The sequence below is a fragment of the Perissodus microlepis genome, chromosome 23 (genome assembly GCF_051167445.1).
Source record: "Perissodus microlepis isolate ML-2025 ecotype Zambia chromosome 23, ASM5116744v1, whole genome shotgun sequence".
NCBI classification, from domain to species: domain Eukaryota; kingdom Metazoa; phylum Chordata; class Actinopteri; order Cichliformes; family Cichlidae; genus Perissodus; species Perissodus microlepis.
The window spans coordinates 38815678-38836265 of record NC_140482.1 but is presented as its reverse complement, the minus strand read 5'-3'; the positions used below and the strand labels follow the sequence as shown (position 1 = coordinate 38836265).

The window sequence follows — 20588 nt, the reverse complement described above, 5'->3', positions numbered from 1 at the left end:
TTGGCTCACTCTAGCTGCGATGGCTCCTTTCCCCCCATGACCTCAACAACATAACGTAATGCATGTAGGGATTATTAATCTGCAGCAACATAATTTTGGAGTAAAAACCAAACCATGCCCCAAAGTACACAAAGTATACTGACTGCCTTTTCTAGATTCCTTTTGCCAATTTATTCTGGAGACTGAAAGCGAGCCCAGACTCATGGAAGAAAAAACTGAGCTTCAGGAACACTGTAAAGAGAGAAGTTGAGTTACCTGACTCACATATTCATGTTCACAAAGTGAGACAACCAGACAATCCTGATAAATCTATAAGCGCTATAAAGCTGTGTAATAACTCTTCATTCTGTGACAGGTGAACACACCTGTCAGGCATATGATCCCACACATATTTTTGTATTATACCTTCATGCAGTTGTTTTCCTTAGATTTATAGTGTACATATTATTCTCCCCAAAAGGAAGGGAAGCTGTAATCGGTTCTGTTTGTCTGTCTTTCTGTTTGTTAGCAGGGGGAGTTAGTTATCTTGTCTATTGATCTATCATCTTCAGTTCTATCATTTCAATGCTCTAATCTAAACCCACATGGTTGCCACATGCTACAAAGGTCTCCTTCGCACTATATTGTGAAGGACACTAAAAAAGAGGCAGTAACAGCCATGGCACCCCCACAATGTCATGTCCATGCTTAATACAATGTTCAGCTAATGCCCTGCCAATCAAACTGAGACGGTTCTGAAGGCCCCACCAGTGTGATTGATGCTTCAATTAACAACCCGCTCTGACCTCCAAAATTGTTCATTTGAAATTGTAATTAAGCAATTAGGGGCAATTAAGAAACAGAGACTGCTGAAAGAAAGTCAGAAGACAATTTGAGAGTGCGAGAGAGAGAAACAGAGACTGAGCGAGTGTCCAAATGAAACCTCTCAGAGAGAAACAAAAGCCGCAGAAACTCCAGGGAACTCTCAACTTGCGGTGAACTTGCAGTGGCGGCAAACAGTTTAGTGTAAAACCTAGAAGGTCAAATGAATGAATTTTGTCAGACAAGTACTTATCTGCTGCATATTAATTAGAGCAGGGTGCGGGGGTGCGATGAGGGCCGTAAATGCTGGGCTTATCTTTACACGGAAAGGAAAAAGGAGCTGATTGAAGCAGGATTACAAGCTCCTGAATAAAGCTCTTGGCATCAGCAGCATACCTTTTGGGGAGAAGGGGAACTGCTGCTTGTTCAGGAGAAAAAAAGTTAAGTCTACTAGTATAATGCATTTTATCCCACATTAATTATCCAGTATAACACCTGTGGGAGGACTGTTGTGCATTTTTCTGTCTGCAATATGGCAGTATATGAAGCACTGGCAGTTACAAAGAAAGGGACGTTGCTAGCCCCTTTGACAGGTTCACAGCTGATTCATTCAAAAACAATGAAGGGACTTTAAACGTGAGCTCAGGGGCGGAAAAATAAAGCTAAAGAAAAGACCTGAGTCTGGCTCCAACAGAAGCCACTCCTCTTGTTAAACTATACAGCACAAGTAAGCATGATACAAGCAACTGGAGATAAAGTATCTGAATTTCAGGAGCAGGACCACGCCTCCAAACACGCTCCTCCCGGTTCTCATCTATATATGTTCCCCCAGTTCTACAAGCTGTTTGTTCTCATTTCCTCCCTCCCATTTTCGATTCTTTAACGTCTTAACTTCTATTTAGTACATGGGGATCTGCCAGGCCCGGGAGCCACTGCCAGGCCCGGGAGCCGCTGCCAGTCCCCTTCGAGGCCCCCAAACCACATTTCAATTCATGTCCAAGCCATTCACCTTTACCTACTAAAACCCTGTCAAGCCCCATATGAGGACGTGGGCCCAGCGAGTGAAATAAATATCTTAAATAAAATGGTGCAAAAAAAGATTTTGTTCTAGCCAAACCGTTAGCAAGTTGCTAGTAGTTGTCGCTACGAGTATGTAGCACAGCACTGAAAACCTCTTTGAGATTGTTCTTGTTGATAACAGATTGCCGAGTTGCCTGTAGTTTGGATGGAAGATGCTAATTGCTCTCTGAGCCGAAACAGATGATTTGCTTTCAAAGTAAAAGCTGAGTCTTAGCGCTGCAACCAGCTTTTTTCAAAAGCCACAGCTCAGTTTGAAGGCATCCCGTCTCTGGTTCTGACTTGTGCGGCATTTTCACCACCACTTATAAGGAAGTTTGCAAGTGTTGACAAGTCGGCATCCTCCATGCAGGCTACAGACAGCCGCTGTAATCTGCTAGCAATCACAAAGAGATCTGTGACGCAGCATCTTCTTTGCCACCAATTTCACTCAATGACAGCCAGCAGCCTCCAGCAACCTTTCCTCAAACAGTCTAGGAATACACATTTTTCCTGGAGGTTGCTAGGGGGTCAACAACCAATCTCTAGGCCTCTGTGACTGAAGCCTAATTTCCATCTTCTGAGATTTAAACAAACCGTGGATTTATCAGGAGCTTGGATACTTTGATTGTTAGTTGGATTCTGACCAGACTGCTAACTTTCTGCAAGGTGTCATCTAGAAACACCTATTGGCTGCGTCTGTTATGTAAAATGGGAGTCCACAAACCAATGAGAGATGTTTCAAAAAACCACCATAGGAAACAATCACCAGCAGTCTCTGTTTGTGGTGTATTGCACACTTCTTCAAAATGTAGAGGCCTCCTGTGCTTACATATATCTGGATACGTCCACCCATCCATTCTTTTCCGCTTATCCAAGCAAGGGAAGTCTGGAAAGGTGGTCAGTGTGCCACAGGGCTAACACAGACAACCATTCAGACCTATGGGCGATGTCGAATCATCAGTTAACCTAACCCCACAAACTACGTGTCTTTCAACTGTGAACGAGAGAGAAACCATGCAGACACGGGGTCAGCTAGATGCTGGATTCCAACCCAGGACCTTATCGAATAAACCAGTTTACTTGATAGGTCTTTCCGGAAAATGGTCACTTACAAACCCAAGTCAGGTGGCAAAATCAATTCCTAACAGCATATTTTCTATGAAGAAGGCGCTGTTCTATTATGGAACCAAGTTAGCGTTAAATATTCTTGCCGGGGAAAGTTTCCCGCATGAAAGGATTCAACATAATGACACTTAAACAGTGTAAAAGTCGAACCCTTATTTCATTAGTTAGAGGAGCTGATTCAGGTCACAGGGGCACATGGTTAGTGACCCACTAATGATGTAGAAGTGACAGAACATGGCAGATGGCATGACCTGCTTCATGGATGAGAGTAAATGACACAAAACTCTGCCACCGTCTGTCTCCATCTATCTGATTTTCTCCTCTCTCCTTCGCCCTCTCAGTCTGCATCATGCTCTCAAATTGATGGTGGTATTTGTCTGTTTATGAACACAGAGGTGACTTGTAATCAGGCTGAACGGGCACAGGCAGCTCTTTGCTTCAGCCCTTTTAGTGCCACATAAGCTGTCACATCTGTTGGGAGGGCTTGCCAGGAAAGCACAGGAAGGGGAAGCGAAGGAGCGTAATAGGTACAGAGAGGAAAATGTGATAAGAAAAGAGAGTAGAGAAGAGCAAGAGGGGAGCCGCTGAAAAAATAATCTGAAATATTATGTTAAAAATTAAGATAAGGTAAAATCCTTTGAACTAAGTTGCGAAAAATCGCATAAAAATCGCCAGAGTATGAGAGCTTCATCTGTATCTTCCTGTGAAAAGCAGACAATTCAGCTTCCAACGGAGGGAGAATAAAGAGTGGGATGTTGGAGGAATAGAAACGACGCAGGGATGATGGGGAAAAATTGGCCGTAAATCTCAGAAATGGATCAGAAATGGTTGGCTGACACCAGAGGACGTTTTAACACACACACAGAGAGGGGAGGGAGAAGACAGAGAGGCAAAGAAAAAGACAAATAGATGTGCAAACCGCACACACAGGTCGCTAACTTCACACATAAGGCGATTCTGACCGTTGAACAAAAGAGACAGACGTGGAAAAAGAGAGTGTGGAGCAGTCAGTGTAGAAGAAGTAGGGCATTAGGGAGGATTACAAGGTGCAAAATCAATCTGGGTGCTGTGACAGGACCTAATACGTTTGTTTCGGGGAGAAAATTAATTTTCTAATATTAAAAAGGTCAAAAATAAGCCAAAGCAACAATGACCTCTTTGTCATCCTTAACAAATTATCCAAAATGGCAACGTCAGATTGGTGGGGATACATCCGCCAGTGATGAATGCTTCTGGTAACCAGCCAATCAAAAAGAATTCTTCTTCTGCTTTTGATAAATGAGCTGGAAAAGCAACGCTTTAGGAAGGAGATGGGTCCATTTGTTTCTTTGGTCTCTTCTCTTTCCCCCCCTCCCTCTCCATTTCTCTATTTTCAAAACAAACAACAGGGTAGCTTGGGAACAGATTATAGCTCCTTGCATCACTGACTCTTTCAGCCATTTTCCCTGCTGACCAATGTTCAGCTGCAGATGGTAAATGATGGAATTTTCTGAAACAGTCTGAGCAAATATGCCTTGAGATGGATGGAGGGAAAGTTTACAAGCAGCTTATAAGCAAATGCTTAGGTCTCATTCGCACATGGGCTTTACTCGATTACATTTACTACGTCAAAAAACACAAAACACACACGCACAGATGCATATGAGCAATTACGACTGGAAGCAGTGATGTATCGTCAGCTCATCATCTGCTCCTGTGGCTTTAATAAACAAACCCTTACACTATTATAAGAATGCAAAATGAGCATCTTAATGTGGTCCTACACATTCTGCACCCACGAGTATGCGAGGGTTTGCTTGTGTTTGAGCGATGCAAATTTTATCACCAAAGGGTGAACCCGAGGCTCCTGGCACCCCATCACACTACAGTCCTCCACCTATGTACGCACGTTTCAAGCTGATGCCAAGTGAACTTTGAACTTTGGAGTGCCCACTCCGGGTCAGGGACGAGACCCTGCCCCAAGTGGAGGAGTTTAATATCTCGGGGTCTTGTTCACGAGTGATGGGAGAAGGGAGCCGGAGATCGACAGACGGATTGGTGCAGCGGCTGCAGTGATGTGGACGCTGTACCGGTCCGTTGTGGTGAAGAGGGAGCTGAGTGTAAAAACGAAGCTCTCAATTTACTGGTCGATCTACACCCCTACCCTCACCTATGGTCACGAGCTGTGGGTAGTGACCGAAATAACGAGATCGCAAATACAGGCGGTGGAAATGGGTTTCCTCTGAAGGGTGGCTGGCCTCTCCCTTAGATATAGGGTGAGAAGTTCGGCCATTCGGGAGGAGCTCAGACTAGAGCCGCTGCTCCTCCACATCGAAAGGAGCCAGTTGAGGTGGTTCGGGCATCTGACAAGGATGCCTCCTGGGTGAGGTTTTCTGGGTATGTCCCACCGGGAGGAGGCCCCGGGGCAGACGCAGGAAACGCTGGAGAGATTATATCTCTCGGTTGGCCTGGGAACGCCTCGGTGTTGGGCTTCTCTGCTTGGACTGCTGCCCCCACGACCCGGCCCCGGATAAGTGGAAGAAAATGGATGGATGGATGGAAAATAAAACAGGCAATTGAGTACAATCTCCGCGTCTAAGTAGGGACCTCTTTCCTGCTACCTTATAAATATTAACCACACAAACTTCTAAAACAAATGGGAGTCTTTGACTGATTAATTGGCAACAATATTCCCTGTGCTACAATAAAGGGAACTTCCCAAAGACACCGCGAGCACACGAAAGATCCACACTGTCTCCACTGCACTGTGTGAAACTCCATCATTATGCCCAGCGAGACAGTTTGAAATTAGCAAAGCAGCATAAACAAGAGCACAGCGGTGATGACAGTGAAGGACGACGTGCACTTTTTGGAGTGATTATGATCGACGTTTATTGTTGGCTTAAATTTACTGATGTGAGATTTGAGTTTTACCCCAGTAACAACCAGTCAGGTACATCCAGCTTGTGAGACCTCATCCCTTTGATTTTACTTCAGGAATCTGGTGAGACTTATTTTGATTCAATCATGTAAAGTGCGCCAAAGAAGTGCAGGTGTCTGATTCTCAGTGTGATCAGTAGTGACATTTAAAATCTCAGGCAGTAATTTAAATCAATACTGAACTAAAAAAAACAAGATAAGATAAGATAAGATAAGATAAAACTTTATTATTCCCTCGGGTGGGTTCCTCTGGGAAATTCGGTTCCAAATAAGCACAGCACCGACAGAAGTTATAGAGTTACAGAATATTATATACATATATATATATATATATATATATATATATATATATATATACACACACATATATAAATACAAAGACATATATAGATAAAAATATACAAAGGGGATAAATAGAATAAATAGGAATAAAATAAAAATAAAAATACAAGTGGATTGCACATTTCAAGTATGGAGTCTATTGCACCGTTGACTATTAACAAAAAGTATTGCACAAAGGTAATTGCACAGTGAGGTGAAGAGGCACTACAGCTTAGTTGTTCCCCCCTCCTTTGTCCTCCTGTTTCCCCTCCCTCTCCCCTCCAGAGAGGAGTTAAACAGTCTGATGGCGTGTGGGACAAAGGAGTTTTTAAGTCTGTTGGTTCTTGTCTTGGGGAGAAGCAACCTGTCACTGAACAGGCTCTTCTGGTTGTTTATGGCCGTGTGCAGAGGATGCCCAGCATTGTCCATAATGTCCAGCAGTTTCTTTAGTGTCCTTTTCTCTGCCACTGTCACCAGAGTGTCCAGCTTCATGCCGACCACAGAGCCAGCCTTCCTGATCAGTTTTTCCAGCCTGGATGAGTCCTTCTTTGCTGTGCTGCTCCCCCAGCACACCACAGCATAGAAAAGTACTCCAGCAACCACCGACTGGTAAAACATCCTCAGGAGCTTCCTGCAGATGTTAAAAGACCTCAGCCTCCTGAGGAAGTACAGTCGGCTTTGGGCTTTTTTATACAGGTGCTCTGTGTTGCATGACCAGTCCAGTTTGTTGTCCACCCACAGCCCGAGGTACTTGTACTTGTTGACCACCTCCACCTCCTCCCCCTCTATCTGAACCGGCAGTGGACCTGCTCTGGACCTCCCAAAGTCCACAACCAGTTCCTTAGTCTTTGAGGTGTTGAGTTGCAGGTGGTTTGTGTGACTCCATGCGACAAAGTTCCTCACCAGACTTCTGTACTCCTCTTCCTGATCATCCCAGATACACCCCATGATGGCTGTGTCGTCTGCAAACTTCTGAATGTGGCATAATTCAGAGTTGTAGCAGAAGTCAGAGGTGTACAGGGTGAAGAGAAGTGGGGACAGCACAGTTCCCTGTGGTGCTCCTGTGCTGCTGACCACAGTGTCAGACGTGATGTCCTTCAGCCTGACGTACTGTGGCCTGTCGGTGAGGTAGTCGGAGATCCAAGCGACCAGGCAGGGGTCCACCTCCATCCTGTTCAGTTTTTCCTGAAGCAGACAGGGCCGGATGGTATTAAAGGCACTGGAAAAGTCAAGAAACAGGATCCTGACCGTGCCTTTTCCCCCATCCAGGTGTGAGTGGGCTCTATGCAGGAGGTACAGGATGGCAAAACAACAACCAAACCAAAAAAAAAAAACTGAGCAAAGCCTTTGAGAACCTTTGGGCAGAAAGCTAAACTATCTTATTACAATCCTCTACAATGGATAGAGAGACTGGTTTCTAATTAATCACCTGTCAACAAATTAACTGAAAATAATGTGTCACATTTTTATTACCAATGTGTGAATAGATTGTAGCGTAAACTCAAAAAAATGAGATCCTTCACAGGTTTGCAGACAATAACAGCCAGTGGAGTGATTTCTGTGTTAAAGACTCAGATGGTGTTGTTTGAATCCTTTCCGAGTGCCTTGCCTCAGTGCCTCAGTGCCTCAGTGTGCAACGCTAGCTTCTAATATCAACAAGCAACTGGCTCTTTACAGAAAGGTTACATTTTATCTACTTAAGCCGATTGAGCACGCAAATAGCGCTGGAAAAATACCTCAAATCTTGAATATAGTTCACACTGTTACACTGTTTAATATAATAAACAGAGTAACATTAGTCACGTGCAGGGTCGAGATGTTGCCTACATTTCTTGGTCACAAATGGCTCAGTCACACTAGAGCGAAAATTAGACAGCAACCTCCTTGAAACAACGAAAAATCAGTGGTTGCTAATCCCTGTTGCTAATAGCTGCAGTAAACAACCGGTCCAGAGGTTGACTGTGCAACACCCTTAACATGGAGGCAACCACATTACTCGTAATGCGATTGCACAAGTCACCTGGTGCAAGGCAATCTGTTTCCAGATAACTGTGGTCTGACTGGGACTGTCTGCAGTCACTCTCAGACAGATTAGTGAAAGTTTTCAAATAATAACCATCTCGTTTATAACAGTTAATTTGAGTCAGTCGTCTGTAATGTGTGTTTTTGCAATAGGGAAGTCAGCTCTCCTTATATTCCTATATGAAGCCGAGGTTGGTGAGTATGCATGTCATTTTGCAGCTCAATTGCCATCCTTCAGCAACTCTGTCCGTATTTTGGGAAGATATTTCTGTTCTTGACAAAAGTTAATCACTGGGTTATTGCAAAAAAATGCATGAAATTGTCAACTTGATCCCATTTAATTGCAAAGTGATAGCAGACTCCATCCCCAAATGTTTGCGGCAGATGGCCCCGCCCCTCCCTGAGCCTGGTTCTGCTGGAGGTTTCTTCCTGTAAAAAGGGAGTTTTTCCTTCCCACTGTCGCCAAAGTGCTTGCTCATAGGGGGTCATATGATTGTTGGGTTTTTCTCTGTATCTATTGTTGTACGATCTACTGTACAATATAAAGCGCCTTGAGGCAACTGTAGTTGTGATTTGGCGCTATATAAATAAAATTGAATGAATTGAATCTTTTACTGCATGCTACTGTAATTGTCTTTGAAGACGATAAGTGACTGCGAGCAATCGCAGACCTGGTCCTGGTCATACAGAAAAAATCGGCTGACAACCATTAGTTCTTTTTTAAATGCTGAGGATGTACAAACTGGGGTAAACAGTGTATTTGTTTATGTTTGATGAATAGATTATTTTAAAATGAAACATTCACTGCTTCGCTATATCTGCAAACACCTGTACACTTTGATTTAGTTTCCTCCACAGGAGGAATATTTAATCATCATTTTTATGCGGGCACTATTTCTTTGGGTGCAATTAATTAATTTCCCTCCCGCCAAACTGTTGCTGTTCAGTTTTTCTGCATTTATAGATCAATAAAAATAGTTACCAGAAACTGTGAGCTGGTTGATGGGACCTAAGTCTCTGATTTTCAAAACATCAGTTCTTGTTTAGGTCAGATTTTGCATAAACACGGGTACGCTCCGAAAAGTGTTGAATTTCTCCATAAATATTAGTCAAATAAAAGTTTTCAGCCATCAGTGGTAATGCAGTGTAGATTGCTTCTGCTACAAGCTTTGATTTTAAATGGCACTTGTCTGGAAAGCTCCTTCCAGTTATTGAAGTCATTGCCTGAACAAAACAAGGAAGTTATTTTACCAACAGAAAGCGAGTGTTGCTGCATTCACAATGACTGGGAATCACTTTGGAGTGACTAAGGTATGCGTCTCAAGAACGGTAGATGGAGTTTGAAGCTGAATGCTGGTAGGCTCCTTTGTGCAAAAGAGGGCAGTGTGACTTTGAATTATGATGCCTTATGCATAGAAATGTGGGTGTTTAAAGAAGTAAAGAAGTCTTGGGGTCAGATTTATGTTCATAATGGCTCACAGCAACTTCAACCTGAGATGAGACAGAACTGTCAACTTGTTACACGACATTTCGATCTTCCATCGCAACATTTATTGGCTAATCGTTACTTTTTATGTCATGATGCTGATTTAAATGTATAAACTGTTTATGATAAACTACGCCCTAAAGTGGTGACTTATTGCCGCTAGCATATCTGGATTTGATTTTGAAATCCAGGTTTGAGACACATATTGGACTTTTGAATATAAGATTTGAAGAGGTCAACAAATTATCTACATGATGTTAGAGCTGTATTAGCAAATCACCCAAATTAGACAAAATGCAAACAGAGATGTACACACACAGAAAAAACAAAACAAAATTCGACTTACATGTATCTGCTGCCATTTCAAAAGAAAAAAAAGAGAAAAAAAGTCTGTCTAAAAAAAATCTTAGGGAATTTTTTTCTGTAAGTTCTGTAAGTAAGTCATCGTGTCACAGTATTTCGTTTGGGCCTGGGTTTGACTGCACCGTTGCAACACCTTGATTAGTTGCTTTTTTAGCCATTCTGTTGTAGATCTGCTGCTGTGTTTGGGAACTTTTTCATATTGCATGGCAGCATACATCTGACACTGAATGCCAGATGCACATTTAACTTGAATATTTTGGTATAGAGAGGTGTTCACGGCTGACTCTATGTCTTTAAGATGCCTGGGTCCACCATTCCTCCACCACCGTGCTTGACAGCTGGTATTAGGTGTTCGTGCTGACATGCTGTGTTTGCTTTTTGCTCTTAATCGCTGTGCATTATCTCCAAATATCTACAGTTTGGTCAGGTCCATACGAAGGATATTGTTCCAGAGTTCTTGTGATTTGTTCAGATGCAACTTTCTAAAGCTAAGCTGTGCATGTTTTTTTTTTTTTGTTGTTTTTTAAGAGCTTTTTCCTGGCAATCTTTCTAAACATTAAAACTTAACATTTAACATGCTAACTGAAGCCTGAAGCCTGTAGAGTCTGATATAGCTTTGCTGTGATGTCTAGTCCTGGGTTTATGTTAACACGCACTTGAATACTCCAGACCTGCAAACTGCTAAAACTCCTGGTTTTATCGAGGTGCTTACACTCTCTGCTGATCACTTAATCAAGAGCATTAGCAGTGCTTGGTTGCACCTTACCTCAAGTCCTATGGTAATGGAATACTTCTTTTTCATAGGGCTCACTATATGTTCTCATGTCATGTCGAAAGTTGAAGCTGCAATTCCAGCAAACCTAAGTTCTTTGAATTTTGATGTTGGAGTTTGTTGTTATGAGTTGGAAAACTCGTTACCATTTAAAAGGTCATCTGTAGCCAGCAGACACTGTTAACATTACTGCAATTGCCCTGTGAAGGCATCATTATGAAAACCCGCACTCTTAACACCTTTTTAGACAGCTAACATGAAGCAGCGACATTAAAATTGCAAACCGGGGCTGCTGTTCAAGCTGTTTTTAGTTTACTTGCTGTGACTCTGCAGTCCCTGACAGCTGCCACCCACCTGTTTGACTGACGTGCTGAATTTGGGGGAACTGTACTGCGGTGCCTAATATACTGTGCAGCCAGTTGGATATTTTAAAGCTATACGATAATGAATATTCTACAGAACGGGCAAGCGTGGGTCAGGATATTTATGTTTAATTTATACTTTACAGCAAGCAAAGATTGTGTAATGTTAAGAGGGGCAATCAGTTATATTTTAGCGATTGCTCCTTTAGCGGTGGCTCAAACAGTCACTGATTAATTCAACAGTCTCTCAACTGCTTCCTTAATATGGTTTAAGAGCTATCAATGCTTAATTGTTTGGTAGTGTTATGAATAATCCAGATTCCCAGGTCTTCAAGCTTATTCTAGCTTTTGTATTTTAAACAAATAACCACACAGAGTTACCAGCTAGTAAATGGACCACATACAGTATGCTAGCTTAGCCCAACTGTTCTGCTGTGGCTGCTGCTGCTCTCCTGTTAATGGAGTCCTCCAGCAGAGCCCTCCAACCATGGTAGCCTCATTAGACTCTATGCCCGCTGAGTGAGACGAGCATGAATGGAGGGCAGCAGCACAGGGCCTCCTGGCTGCAGAGTTGGCATCGAAACTGGCATCTGGGAGCCCCAGACATGAGTAGTGTGTCTGATGGGATTAACTGGCTGTGGCGAAAGAGAGACAGAAGAGGAGAGGTTGCCCAAGCTTCCAAATTAACTCTGCAAGACTGAAGGCAATCATCGGGGAGAAGGGGGCTACAGCACGACAAGTGCTGGTGGATGGTTATCAATAGAAAAGGAGAAGGAATTCAAGTCTTCTGACCCGCAGGAGTGGACTCAGGAAACATATGGTCTAATTCTGTGATACCGACTGGGCTCTTCATTTACCCAGCAGTACTGTTACAATTAGCATTTTTTATTGTAAAACAATCTTCCATTAATTGTATCTGCTTGAGAATGAATGTGTGCAAATGTGCTGAAAAAGACTCGGTATAGTATCTTTTTTTTTTAAAAAAAATGCATCTGACACAGAATAAGAACGTGCGTTTCAGGATGAAAACACATTACATTCACTCATCCATGTTTCTAAGCAGTGCTGCAGTTTTGTGGCTGTTTGTTTGTGTACATTCTGTGTCTGTTTGCCCAGGCGAGTATGTGTGAGTAGGTGTGTGAGTGTGTGTGAATGACAGGCATGAGTGGATCACCCTGCCATGACAGAGTCTATCGATCAGCGTGTCAGTGTCGAGGGAAAAGGTTAATCTGCCCGATGCCAGCCCCGCGCCTCACCCCATCTCTGGCCTGCCCTGCATCCCGCCCCAGCCTGCTCCCTCTCTTATCAGGATTAGAGGAGTGTACAAAAGGGCAGAGTATTCCCAGGACACACGTTGACCTTCAGTAATCCCACCAACCTGCCGCTCTGCTTATAATTAACATCAGGAACAAAGATGAAAAATCCCTAGCCTCCCTGTGTAGCGTTCCTCCAACTGAAAGTCTCAAAGTAGAGAAGGAAAAAGTTACAGTAGATTTAAAGACTGAAAGCACACAGTCTTGCTTCAGTAATATGTTTTGAATGGCCAGGAGAGCCTAGCTGACATTCTAGAGGTGCTGACTGGCCTCCTCATGCTCCCCAGCGCACACACCCTAAACACAGACTGGAGAAACATGCTGAACCAAGCAGGGAGAAAGAAAACTGTTCTTGGGCTCAGTAGACGCTGCTGTGGAGAAGGAATGTTGAGCACATAACAGAGGACTGTGTCTGTTCGTGTGCATGTGTGTGTGTGTGAGAACACACTCACTGGGTCTTGGTTCATCTGCACTATGAGTTGTTTCACAGCGTGCAGTGTGGGGTGGGCCCACGGAGAGGGATCCTGCCAGTGTCGATTCAGGTCGAAGCCCATCAGAGAACACCTGTACACACAAGCATGTGCACACACACACACACACACACACACACACACACACACACACACACACACACACACACACACACACACACACACACACACACAGATAATGGAAAATCAAATGCGGTTTGCCTTACAAATGACTAAAGGCACCTTGTGGCCACAAACGGTGCAAAGTTGCACATGCTCAAAGCTTAAGTTTAAAAGTGACCTCTTGTCTTTTTTATACAGTTCTTCACTAATTAAAAGATGGTTTTAGTATCACATGCTGAGACTGCCATGTTATAAAAATGATATAAAAAAAAAAAGCATCCCTGTGCCTGAAATCACTTCCTTACTTAAATGACTGAGTAATTTCTTTAAAACATTCAGGATATCAGGTTTGTAAATTGTCATCTTTTTCCTTTTTTTCAGCACTTTTGTTTCTTTGTAAAAAGCTCCAAATATACAAACACGGAGTAAAAGATGGAAGCAGCATCAGTGTAAATTGTAAAATGTGTAAACATGCATTCTTTTTAATGGACAGCAGGGGGCGACTTCACTGTTTGCAAATAGGTTTTGACTGTACACAAAACAGCCCTCGACTCCTTGCCTCTGTGACCTCAGTAAACACATTTCTGATGACTTTAAGGGCTTTTTCACTTTTTACTGAATAAAACTATTAAAGTTATAAAGGAGGATCGTAAAGTGCATTCTCTAACTAACTATTTATCAGTCACAATTCATTAGCCAATCAGCTTGTGGTGTCCTCGGTTTCACTGTATGGTTGCAAAACACCAACGCTCAGCTTGAGGGCTCTGTAACCAGTGGGTGGCGTCACGATGGCTATCTTTCTACTACGAGTATACTAGCATTTATTGCACACTCGAAATTCAAATCCTCTAATAAAAGGGCAGCTGCTAAAAGATTGATTCAGGACAGAAAAATGTAGGCCACAAATTCTTACTAGATTCAGCTCGGCAAGTGTTTGAAGAGATGAAAAAAATCCTTGCAACAAATACACATGATGCATTATTGGTAAGAAACGGTAGACGCATTAGAAGCAGACTGGGAATGAGGGAAGTGTAATCAAAGTCCGGCTGACCAGGAGCTGAACCACGGATGATGTGGCACGTGCCCCAAACATTAGGCTGCTGTGGCGCCCAACCTTATAGTGTTACCAGGAGTGTTAAATTGCCATAATGGGATGCTTACATCTAAATATGCACCCTAATCTGCTGTGCTTTGTGACATGTCGATCTTTGACATTTGCTAAAGCCAGTGATAATGACACAGGAGTTACTGATACTGCAGGGCAACTGAGCAACGCAGCCAGCCATGAACAAAATACTCATCCCAGGTTAACTGCAATTGATTATTTGCTCTGCATGTATCCATTTCAGTCTGCTCTCCACTGTGTCCTGCTGAGGTAGCTGTGTGGTTTCTGTGTATGCGTTCTGTGTGTCTGTGTCCACGGATGAGGACTATAACTATTCACCTACTGTCAATATGCTGGTTATCACCACTCAGTGCAAAAACAAGCCAATAACAATAGCCTGAACCATCACCAGTCGCACTGAATGGTATTACTGAGATTGTCACTGTGGGAAGCAACTAAAGAATCCCTGCACATGTATTTTGAGGACAGGGGCAAGGCACCACCACTAGATGGCGTTCACAAACACAGTGGGAGTGTGTTGCATATCTTGGTGAGCATTAGTATTCTGAGGGCTGAGCCTATTAAGTAAAAGGCAATTATGAAGAAGGGAATGAGAGGAGAGGAAAACAGAGGAGAGGAGGATGCCCACAGAGCTGCAGCAGCAGTGTTAAAGACAGACTGGAGGAGAGGATGGACAGAGAGACTGGCAAAGAGAACAGCCCTACAGCCAAATACTATCTTCTAACAAATGCACTGCTGTGAGCTATATGAATTCATTAGGCTCTCTAAAGGTGGAGTTAAGAGGATATAACCCCACAGAGTGTGATACAAAACCATGTAATGTGTGAGTTCTACTTAGTGTAGGGACGGTTTAAAATTAAGAATTAAAACATGCACATTTGTGTACCTGTAATTGCCCAGGTAGACTCCGTCGGGATTTAGCATGGGGACTATCTTGAAGATCACATGATCTCTCAGGATCTGAGCAACAGGGTGCTGGCTCACCAGGAAGTCAATCACACCTATGAAACACAGGCACACACACGGAGGAAAATAGACTTGAAAAGAAAACCAAAGGCAGGCTGGCAGTTAATTGAGTTTTGAGAAACAAAAGGAGAAGGAAGGACAGCGAGGGGCATCATCAGAATCGAGGGAGGAATAGGAGACGTCAAGCCTAAATCGATACAAATGGAATGGAGCTGACGGCGCTGGAAAAACAGACAGCACACGGCGGACTAAAAGCCAGCTCATCTGATGATGCATATGCACACTGAGATAGATAGATAGATAGATAGATAGATAGATAGATAGATAGATAGATAGATAGATAGATAGATAGATAGATAGATAGATAGATAGATAGATAGATAGATAGATAGATAGATAGATAGATAGATAGATAGATAGAGCGAGCACACTTTACCTTTCCTTTTCAGTCCCATTACCTATAAACAAAGGAACCCAGCAGGAGCTAACCTGACCACTCTGAGCCGATGGAAAGGAGCAACAGAGCCATTAAATCCTGCTAAAAGACAATTTCCCAAAGGTTCCTAGTTTTTCAAGATGCTTTATTAGTTTTGAGTTACCAGAGCTCAGGAGCAAAGACACTGCAACACCACTGTATTTCAGGACTATAGTTCGAGTTGTTATATAGAATTAAAGGCTCAGGTATCTCTTCTGTTAAGTTTCAAGCATATTATACTCAGGTGCAAGGTCAGAATTATAATTCCTTTGTAAGTGTGAAAGGACTGACTGCTCATCCCTTTTCATTATGTATAGTTTCCAGACAATATCAGAGATGTGTTATTATTGATCACATGTTGAGCTTTTTTTTGTATATTTTAGTACGATGAGCTAGTCTGTTAATTAGTCTGGTTTAATGGTTTGTTTTGCCTCTATCCACAGCACAGGTAGCCTGTGTGCAGTCCAGATCTGTCTGGAAGCATTTAGTGTTTTATGAAATGAAAAATACAACAAAAGGAGCAGACAAGACCATTGAGATGACAACAACAGCATTTCTCGTTTTCAACATTTGACATGTTTACGTTCCACCTTTATTTAAATGTTTACATTTTACACTGTGTCTCAACTTTTTTGCAAATGTGATTGTGCTACATTTAACATGTTTGGAAAGAATTTTCCAGTTTGAAAAAGGCTAATGAGGTATAATGTAATAATAATGTGATCTCAGCTGGAGACCAGACATTTTGGTACTTTTGATATTTGTTTTTCTGAGTCTTGTGATAATTTGGTAAACGGGCTCTTTAATAGAAATAAAAAGTTAAAAAAAATTAAACAAACGAAAGATCTTTAAACAAGGATTTTGAGCCGTTACATCATCTGGAGAAACCACGGATTATAAAATAAATCTTCATTCTTTCATTTCATTTTCAGGGCGTGCAACGATGATTTTGAATTTTTGAAAAAGTGATGTAAAACACGAGTCAACAGTAGCAATAAACATCCTGGTTACTAACAGCAAAATGTATACGTACCGCATTGTGCAGTGCATGCTGACATACGCTGCTGTGCACACAGGTGAGTGGTTCTGCATTTGAATCAATGACCTCACATTAAAACTTTACCTTGACAAACAAACGAGGCAGGAGACTCTCCGGGGTGAACGCGGGCGGTGAGAAAGACCAGCTTCTTCTCCCGTTCTGCACTCATGTGGTCTAAACAGAGGTAGTGAGAGGAGTTGGCGAGGAGGAGAAGAAAGGTAAAGACAGGGTACCAGAGGGAGAAAGAGGTGGTGCTGTTAATGCATAAAATTCTATGAGACCTTTAGAGCAACTCTAAAAACGTATTCTCGGACACAAAATAACAATTGAGAGTTGGTATTAAACTTAGATATACATGTAACCCATAAAAGTCCAGTGTGAGAGGTTGGGTCAAAACACAGGCTGACCTCACAGTCTTTTTTCAGCCAGATACACATGAATCAATCATCAAACCAACACACGCCACAGAATATTCAATAGATAAGGTAAATTATACATCTATAGGGGTCAGGCTCTGCTTGCAACAGGTGTGACCTGATAGAGGTCTTCTTTGAGTTAAGACTTCAGGCTTGCTAAGGAATTCTCTGTAGCTCGACGCTCCACACCTACTCCTTGGAGATGGTGTTGCACAGATGTGTTTGACTTTTCTTGAGCTTTTCCGCTTTACTGGTGTATTTTTGCATACACAAGGACCACTAAACCTTTTGAGGTTAAACATCAACATCATATTTCTTCATACCAGTGTGAATGACTATATTCTAATCATCTCAAGCATGATTGCATTGCTAATATTGAAAACTAAGCAACACAAAGCTAAATAACATAAAAAAGCCAAACAGGATCTATTCATTCAAACCACAAAGGTTAAAGTTTTGCTGTTTTCTTGGCCCGTGTTTCTCTTCTAATCTGCTGTTGCTAATGGATGAAAGCGATTGCGTGCTTCATTGCGATACACAAACTTAATATCTTATCGATTCTTCCACCTCTTCTGCTGAGCACAGAAAATGCTAATTAGCAACAGGGTATGCACCTTTCCTTCTCTTTAATTCCAATTTAACCTCAGAGCAATGAGTGTGTGCTTCTCTGCGTGTGGGAGCACACGCGTGTCTGTCTGAGTAGTTTGGAGTCGTAAACAAAAAAAGCATTGTTCCATTTAAGCACTCTGCCTCTGATTTTATTTCGCTTTTTCCTCCCTCTGCCCTTCACAGAGACAAATGGCTTTGCCATTCAGGAGTCTCCGTGGAGCGTTTGTTGTAAATGTGAGTGCTTGCGGTTTCGCTGGCCGCTGGGTGCTCGGTGTCTGTGAAATTCCATCACTTACAAATTCTACTTTGGCCTCGACCCCGGGCCACCGTGTAGGCTCCAGATACAAGAGCACAGCCATCGCACACACTCAGATACACACACTCACTGTACAGTGCAAAGCTGCAATCAGAAAAGGGAAAAAGGCACACAGCCATTTTCCCTACAGTAAAACCAAGAACCCAGAAAGTTGTGAGCCAAACTGGAGGCAGCTGCCAAGGTCCCGACTGTCTGGGAATTCAACCATCATAGCCATGCTACATTTAGTCTCAGTGCTAGTGTGCCCTTGCTGCTTCATCAAAACAATCTCTTCCAGCAGGCTCCTGGAGCTTACAATGGATGTACTGTTTATCCCACATCGTTCTGTGAGTATCTGTGTGTATGCGTGTGTTTGCTCATGTGTGTGTGTGAGACTATGTCTCCTCAGGGCTCTCACAAATGCTCCCCAAGTAGTTGTTGTGTTTATGTGTCTGTATCTCTGCATTCCTCTGTATCTGACTGTGCGCAGCCAAGCACTGTAGCACAAAATTAAGTCCCGCTATTCCATAGGCACACTGACACCCGCAGGGAACCTGGAGGATACAAGCACCACAGCTAGGTTATACATAAAAGGAAATCGGGCCGAGGTGTGTGTCGCACAAAGGTAACACAAAGGTTAGGGTCAAGTTTCGTTTGAGTGCCGAGCATAGTTGTGCAGAAGCGTCTCCTGACCTCAAGGTGTCAGTAGAGATCAGCAGCCGGGTGGCTGTGGAGCGAGACTGGAAGAGCAGCTTGGAAGACACTAGGAAAAGAGAAAGAGAAAGAAAGGTAGCTTTCTCAAGGCGTCACAAATGATCTCATTCGTCTTCCTGGAAAAATCTTTTTGTTTGTCTTTGCTGACAGTTCTCAGGAATCAAAGTACAAACAGAGAACATTCCTCCACCAATGAATGCTTTTCCTCAAGAATAGGAAACGTCAAACTAGCATCACTCTCACTTCAGTTGTTTGACAAGCCAAAATGGGTTTTTTGAAACTATAGTTTTATTACAAAGCTGATATAAAAGAAATATGAATCATCAAATAACATAGACATATGACAAGTTGGAACCAGCAGGTGACATTATATTTTGCCATAACTCATTAACTTAAGGATTAATGAGTGCAAATATCTGTAAAAACTGACAGCTGATTGACCGATTAAGTAAACATTTCATAACTATTCTGGGTTGAATTCAAAATCATGGCCAAAAATGGTGATACTATATAAACACACGGATAGTTTTGTCCTCTGTGTCTCATGTTGGCACTCACAGATCAGCCACATGCAGGGGGAAAAAAGACGGGGTTTGCTAATTTGCCAAACCAAAATATACATAGCCATAGCAAATGATCACACAGTGCTGGAAATAAGAAACATAAGCATGTGTTAGGATGAGACGGCTGGTGCGTCTTCAGCATGAGAGATGTTTCCATTATGCAGTGGTTAGAAATGAATATGTCGGAGGGTATGGACAAACCATCAGAGAGGCAAAGTTGAGATGATTTGGACATATGATGAAGGAAGGCATGCAGGGGGTCGGTGTGACATAAGGTGGACGACTCTGTCCCCTAACAGGAGCAGCCCAAAGAAGAAGACAAAGTAAACAATTATTTTACATATTATCTCATGAGTGGTTTTATTATTGTTATTACTATGGTTATTCACCCCAGCTGGTCGTGGCAGACGGCCGCCCCTCCCTGAGCCTGCTTCTGCTGCAGGCATCTTCCTGTTAAAAGGGAGTTTTTCCTTCCCACTGTCGCCAAGTGCTTGTTCATAGTGGTTGGGGTTTCATCTCTGCTATATAGCGCCTTGATGTGACTGTTGCTTTGATTTGGCGCAATATAAATACAACTGAATTGGATTATATCAATTACCTGCAACTAGTTTAACCATAGTTATTTATTTGGCCTTTTTAATGCGTATATTTCTTTATATATAGTATCTATTTAAGTGTATTCAATTTAGTATCATATTGACTCTACTTACTTATTATATAATTGGATTTGTACATCACTGTTGTGATTTATGTGAAGTGCTGTAACTGTAATCTACCAAAATACAGCACCTACATATGTTAGCGATCCATCAGGTGCCCTTTTTTGTGACATAAATTCTTCATCCCGCCATGGAGACGTAGTAGAGTGCCTACACGTGAAAGGTTATGTTTCTCAATTACGAATCTCTTTAATTTTAACTTGACGGCTCCACTGGCCTGTCACAACAGCTCAGAACATGACTAAAAAAATCTAAGAGTTAGGTGAGAACGAGAATGGAGGCGTACGCTACAGTGAGAGGGAGGCGGCTGAGCAGGGGGCGGAGGGGGAGTTGACAATGAGTGAGTGAAGGCAGCGGAGGCAAAATTTATGCCCACGCTACCAAATCAAAGAGCTCCCTCAGCATATTTCTCACCTGCCAAAGTCACGAGCCGCACTAACTGCACATTACCGCTCATTCTCTCGCAGCTCGCCAGGAGGAAATAAAAAATTAAAGGATGTCAAACTATGATCAGCTCTGATAAATATGGA

At 42.6% G+C, this 20588-nt stretch overlaps 1 protein-coding gene across 4 annotated transcripts in view; it reads right to left on the bottom strand.

Annotated features, from left to right (window-relative positions):
* Positions 1 to 20588, bottom strand: part of agbl4 (AGBL carboxypeptidase 4) — a 346701-nt gene that overhangs the window by 19491 nt on the left and 306622 nt on the right. For all 4 annotated transcript variants that reach the window (XM_084920463.1, XM_084920460.1, XM_084920461.1 and 1 more), the window contains 3 exons: positions 16827 to 16916; positions 15149 to 15263; positions 12996 to 13107 (listed from right to left, as the gene is read on the bottom strand). In XM_084920463.1, the coding sequence (XP_084776589.1) occupies positions 12996 to 13107; positions 15149 to 15263; positions 16827 to 16916 (317 nt within the window). The remainder of the gene's footprint in view (positions 1 to 12995; positions 13108 to 15148; positions 15264 to 16826; positions 16917 to 20588) is intronic.